The 6,819-nt window shown below is 49.8% G+C and overlaps 1 protein-coding gene across 1 annotated transcript; it reads left to right on the forward strand.

The window, feature by feature from the left end:
• ppm1ka (protein phosphatase, Mg2+/Mn2+ dependent 1Ka) lies at positions 1-3,919 on the forward strand (the record flags this gene model as incomplete). The annotated part of the gene is given in 8 exon segments (XM_067261967.1): positions 1-178; positions 848-1,048; positions 1,240-1,250; positions 1,638-1,738; positions 1,816-1,981; positions 2,438-2,582; positions 2,948-3,082; positions 3,233-3,919. Coding segments are annotated over 8 exon segments (1,069 nt in total), but the record flags the coding sequence as incomplete, so codon positions are not given.
• Positions 3,920-6,819: the final 2,900 nt, after the last annotated feature.

Below are 6,819 nucleotides of genomic sequence, written 5' to 3' on the forward strand. Positions count from 1 at the left end.
CCTCATTGCCGTGGCGCTGCGTGCCACGGCGACCGTGCGGTCCTGCAGCAGCGTCAGGTACGACCCCGACGGCAGTGGTCGCCCGGCAACCTGGGACTCATTCGGTATCTGGGACAACCGGATAGACGAGCCCATCCTGCTGCCATCCAGCATCCGCTACGGCAAGCCTATCCCTCAGGTACACACACACACCATACACACACATCCCCCAGTACACACACACACCATACACACACATCCCCCAGGTACACACACACACCATACACACACATCCCTCAGGTACACACACACAAACACACTCACCATACACACTAGTTACACCCATCCCCATGTAGAGAAGTAGAGAGGGAGTAGAGATGAGTGTGTGTGTGTGTGCAGGTGTCTCTCTCCAGGGTGGGGATGGGCATGATGAGTGTGTGTGTGTGCAGGTGTCTCTCTCCAGGGTGGGGACAGCATGATGAGTGTGTGTGTGTGTGCAGGTGTCTCTCTCCAGGGTGGGGACAGCATGATGAGTGTGTGTGTGTGCAGGTGTCTCTCTCCATGGTGGGGACAGCATGATGAGTGTGTGTGTGTGTGTGTGTGCAGGTGTCTCTCTCCAGGGTGGGGACAGCATGATGAGTGTGTGTGTGTGCAGGTGTCTCTCTCCAGGGTGGGACAGCATGATGACTGTGTGTGTGTGTGTGTGCAGGTGTCTCTCTCCAGGGTGGGGACAGCATGATGAGTGTGTGTGTGCGTGTGCAGGTGTCTCTCTCCAGGGTGGGGACAGCATGATGAGTGTGTGTGTGTGCAGGTGTCTCTCTCCAGGGTGGGGACAGCATGATGAGTGTGTGTGTGTGTGTGTGTGCAGGTGTCTCTCTCCAGGGTGGGGACAGCGTCGGTGCTCGGCCAGAGGAAGCAGAACGAGGACCGACTCCTGATGGGTCGTCTCCATGACAACGTGCTGTACTTTGCCGTGTTCGACGGCCACGGAGGACACCACGCCGCCGAGTACTGTCACACACACCTGAGGCAGTCCTCAGGTACACACACACCTGGAGGAAGTCCTCAGGTACACACACACCTGGAGGCAGTCCTCAGGTACACACACCTGGAGGAAGTCCTCAGGTACACACACACCTGGAGGCAGTCCTCAGGTACACACACACCTGGAAACCAGTCCTCAGGTACACACACACCTGGAGGCAATCCTCAGGTACACACACACCTGGAGGCAGTCCTCAGGTACACACACACCTGGAGGCAGTCCTCAGGTACACACACACCTGGAAACAGTCCTCAGGTACACACACACCTGGAGGCAATCCTCAGGTACACACACACCTGGAAACAGTCCTCAGGTACACACATACCTGGAGACACATTTTTACATTTAGTCATTTAGCAGACGCTCTTATCCAGAGCGACTTACAGTAAGTACAGGGACATTCCCCCGAGGAAAGTAGGATGAAGTGCCTTGCCAAGGACACAACGTCATTTTTCACGGCCGGGAATCGAACCGGCAACCTTCTGATTACTAGCCCGATACCCTAACCGCTCACACACCTGGAGACAGTCTCAGCTCTCACACCTACTGAGACACACAAGTACATCCGAACACAGACACCAAGATAACATGTGTGGTGTGCGTGTGTGTGCAGAGATGGTCTGGAGGAAGAGGATGACTTGGAGAAAGTTTTGATCAAAACTTTCCTGGAGCTGGACAAGGCTCTGTACACGCACCTCAGTTACTATGGCAACGGTGAGACACACACACACACAAACACAAACACACATTATTCTTTAAAACAAGTTTGACAACCAACCTGTTGTCTTCAGCATCATCCCTGACTGCGGGTACCACGGCGACGGTTGCCGTGCTGCGTGACGGGGTGGAGCTGGTTGTGGGGAGCGTTGGGGACAGCCGTGCGCTGCTCTGCAGGAAGGGGCGGGGCCTCAAGCTCACACACGACCACACCCCCGACAGGAAGGACGAAAAGGAGAGGTACATACACACACACACTCATACACACACACTCATACACACACACGTAAAATGATGCATGGCTGCATCAGTGAATACACATCATGTATACCTGTGTTCACACCTGTAATGTGTCTTGATGTGCGTGTGTATGGTGTGTAACTGTGTGTGTGTGTATGGTGTGTAACTGTGTGTGTGTGTGTGTGTGTGTGTATGTGTGTGTGTGTGTGTGTGTGTGTGTGCGTGTATGTGTATGTGTGTGTGCGTGGATGTGTGTGTGTATGTGTGTGTGTGTGCGTGTATGGGTGTGTGTGAGTGTGTGTGTGTGTGTGTGTGTGCGTGTATGGGTGTGTGTGTGTGTGCGTGTGTATGGTGTGTAACTGTGTGTGTGTATGTGTGTGTGTGTGTATGGTGTGTAACTGTGTGTGTGTGTGTGTGTATGGTGTGTAACTGTGTGTGTGTGTGTGTGTGGGGCAGGATCAGGCAGAGCGGGGGGCTGGTGACATGGAACAGCCTGGGCCAGCCCACCGTTAACGGGCGTCTGGCGATGACTCGAAGCATCGGGGACTTCCACCTGAGGAGCAGCGGGGTCATCGCCCTGCCGGACACACGCAGAACACATGTGGGTTCCTCCCGCAGAACCTCAGATCACAGCCTCAGACTACAACCTCAGATCACAGCCTCAGAGTACAACCTCAGATCACAGCCTCAGAGTACAACCTCAGATCACAGCCTCAGAGTACAACCTCAGATCACAGCCTCAGAGTACAACCTCAGATCACAGCCTCAGAGTACAACCTCAGATCACAGCCTCAGAGTACAACCTCAGATCACAGCCTCAGAGTACAACCTCAGATCACAGCCTCAGAGTACAACCTCAGCTCAAAAACTCTGATTAGACATGATCAGAATGTCAGTTTCGCAGATTGTAGATTAAAATGTACTGATGAAGAACCAGGTAATGATACCTGCTCCCCCCCCACCCAGGTGCAGCATCACCATGACACCTTCTTGGCCCTCACCACCGACGGCATCAACTTCCTGATCACCGACCAGGAGATCTGTGATGTCATCAACCAGTGCCACGACCCCCACGAGGCAGCACAGGTCATCTCACAGCAGGTAGAGTACTACCTAATACTACACAATACTACCCAGTAATACCTAGTACATAATACTTCCTACAGCTGTGTAGTATGAAGTAGTATTATGTCGTATTTAGTTCTGGAGCTGAATACTGACCCTTGTGTGTGTGTGGTGTGTATGTGTCAGGCACTCCAGTATGGCTCAGAAGACAACAGCAGCATCGTGGTGGTCCCTCTGGGCTCCTGGGGCAAACAGCACAGCTCCATGCACAGCTACTCTCTCAGCCGCACCTTCACCAGCTGTGGCCGCTGGGCCTGAACACACACACACTTAGATACACACACACTTAGATACACACACACACACTTAGACACACACACACTTAGACACACACACACACACTTAGATACACACACACTTAGACACACACACACACACACACACTTAGATACACACACACTTACATACACACACACTTAGATACACACACACACACACACTTAGATACACACACACTTAGATACACACACACACACTTAGATACACACACACACTTAGATACACACACACACACTTAGATACACACACACTTAGATACACACACACACACTTAGATACACACACACTTAGATACACACACACACACTTAGACACACACACACTTAGATACACACACACACACTTAGATACACACACACACACTTAGATACACACACACACACTTAGATACACACACACACTTAGATACACACACACACACTTAGATACACACACACACTTAGATACACACACACACACTTAGATACACACACACTTAGATACACACACACACACACTTAGATACACACACACACTTAGATACACGCACACACACTTAGATACACACACACACACACACACTTAGATACACACCACTTAGATACACACACACACTAGATACACACACACCTCTACACACCTTACATATACACACACGCTTAGACACTCACACTTTGATATGCTCACACACACAATTATGCACAAACACATGCTGTCAGTGTACAAATTGAATATTTATATAATGTTTGCAAAGTGTTGACATTTTGTGAAAATGTACATATTTGTGTACAAACTGTATATAATGATGTAAGTGTAGTATTGCTGTACTCTGGTGAATACCCATGTTAACAGGCTGTTGTGTCCAGGACGGTTTTAAGTGTAACTTAACTCCCAAACAAACCTCTTCTCGAGTTAACCGCTATGGTTAATGTTCAACATCAAGAGACTGACATTAGCGAGTATAGTTTCACTTTAAGCACAGCTATAGTATTAAAACGGACGGAACTATATTAGCACTGGCAGCTCCTCTGTTGGCGCTCGAGCTGTTAAATCTTCTGAATGTCTGTAAAGAATGTACACGAGTCGGCTGTTGAAGTTCAACCCGACCTGGTTACGACCGTGGTCACGCCATACCGCCTAGCCAGCCAATGCGAACGCGGCTCGTGACGAGTCGGGAAGTTAAAAATAGATTCAACTTGACCAACATATAGTGACGGCCGTTACAGACGCTTTTTTCCGATATGATGGATGTGTCAGCTACGTAAAGGTCCTGCACGCAGAACTGAAAGTGACGTTGTCAAGAAAAGCAGGACCTAATCATATGTTCAGGATCAAACTTGTTAAATATTAAAAGCCCATCACCCTTCAGCTGGTTCTAAAAACTAACCATCTAAAAGAAACATGACATGACAGAATGTAATAATAATTGTTGTAATAACTGGTTGATTTCCACCTGTTATTAATGTTTGAGTAAATAATTTACATGTGGATGTGATTCTGCTGTGTGTGGAGTTAAATAAACGGCTCTCTAGAAACATTGTTTCCTGACCTCTCTGCCTGAACAGTCTATCCTCTGAACCCTCTGCCCTCTTGGTCTAATGGTAATGTTTTGGTTTCCCTGTAGAAGGTTCCAGGTTCAACATCCCAGCCCAGCCTGTTTGGTCTAGCTGCTAGGTGTAGCAGGGTGGTTCAACATCCCAGCCCAGCCTGTTTGGTCTAGCTGCTAGGTGTAGCAGGGTGGTTGGGATCGGGGTTACAGAAGGTCTACAACCTGAACTGGAGAACTTAGGCTTAGGCAGGAGGTTACTGCATAGCTGGCCCTGCTACACACTGGTGGCGAGTGCGAGTGTGTGTGTACGTGTGTGTTCGTGTATGCGTGGTGTGTGTTTGTGTATGTGTGTGTGTGTACTCAGATATTATACGTCAACAGCCTTATGCAACACATTGCTTGGAAGGAACCCAGGTGTGTGTGTGTGTGAGATGTTCTGCAAACTTGGCAATACATTGTGTGTGTGTGTGAGAGAGAGAGTGTGTGTGTGAGAGAGAGATAGAGAGAGAGAGTGTGTGTGTGAGAGAGAGAGAGTGTGTGTGTGAGAGAGAGATTGTGTGTGTGTGAGAGAGAGAGTGTGTGTGAGATGAGGAGATAGAGAGAGTGTGTGCGTGTTTGAGAGTGTGTGTGTGTGTTTTCAGTTGTTGGCAAAATCAGTTCCTGAACACAAATTCCTTAACCCACAATAGAGAGGGAAATGGGGGGGTGATTAGGGTTAAGGGGGGGAGGAGGGGATGGTGAGGATGAGAGTGAGGTGAGGATGAGGATGAGAGAGTGAGGATGAGGATGGGGGTGGAGACTCGGTCAAGAACTCAGAATAGAACCCTGTAAGAGGAGTAGGGCTCCCACGACAGCTGTGTGTGCGTCAGTGTGTGTGTGTGCGTCAGTGTGTGTGTGTGCGTCAGTGTGTGTGCGTCAGTGTGCGTGTGTGCGCTAGTGTGTGTGTGTGTGCGTCAGTGGGTAGAGACGTGTAAGTTTGTGCGTCAGTGTGTGTGTCAGTGTGTGTGTGTGTCAGTGTGTGTGTGCGTCAGTGTGTGTGTCAGTGTGTGTGTGTGTGCGTCAGTGTGTGTGTCAGTGTGTGTGTGTCAGTGTGTGTGTGTGTGTCAGTGTGTGTGTGTCAGTGTATGTGAGTGTCAGTGTGTGTGTGTGTCAGTGTGTGTGAGTGTGGAGAAAAGGACATGATTCTGTCTTATATTGATGCATACTGTGTTGTTCCTCTTTAGCCAGAGACTCTGATTGAGATGTTAATGTTGCATCCTAGGATTCTGTAACTGTGCACGTGATCTTCTGCTGCTGTTTCTATGTGTCTGTACGTTGCTGTGGGTAAATGTGTCCTCTAGAGGACGTCTGTCTTCACTCTCATTAAGGTCTTTCTAAGGTCAGCTGGCAAAACAACAACACACTTCATACATGTGCTCTCTCTCTCTCTCTCTCTCTCTCTCTCTCTCTCTCTCTCTCTCTCCACCCTCCTCTCTCTCTCTCTCTCTCTCTCCCTCCCACCCTCCTCTCTCTCTCTCTCTCTCTCTCTCCACCCTCCTCTCTCTCTCTCTCTCTCTCTCTCTCCCTCCCTCCTCTCTCTCTCTCTCTCTCTCTCTCTCTCTCTCTCTCTCTCTCTCTCCACCCTCCTCTCTCTCTCTCTCTCTCTCTCTCTCTCCACCCTCCTCTCTCTCTCTCTCTCTCTCTCTCTCCACCCTCCTCTCTCTCTCTCTCTCTCTCTCTCTCTCTCCCCCTCCCCTCTCTCTCTCTCTCTCTCTCCACCCTCCTCTCTCTCTCTCTCTCTCCTCTCTCTCTCTCTCTCTCTCTCCTCTCTCTCCTCTCTCTCTCTCTCTCTCTCTCTCTCTCTCTCTCTCCACCCTCCCCTCTCTCTCTCCTCTCTCTCTCTCTCCACCCTCCCCTCTCTCTCTCT

Source organism: Osmerus mordax, chromosome 23, assembly GCF_038355195.1.
Source record: "Osmerus mordax isolate fOsmMor3 chromosome 23, fOsmMor3.pri, whole genome shotgun sequence".
Lineage (NCBI taxonomy): Eukaryota > Metazoa > Chordata > Actinopteri > Osmeriformes > Osmeridae > Osmerus > Osmerus mordax.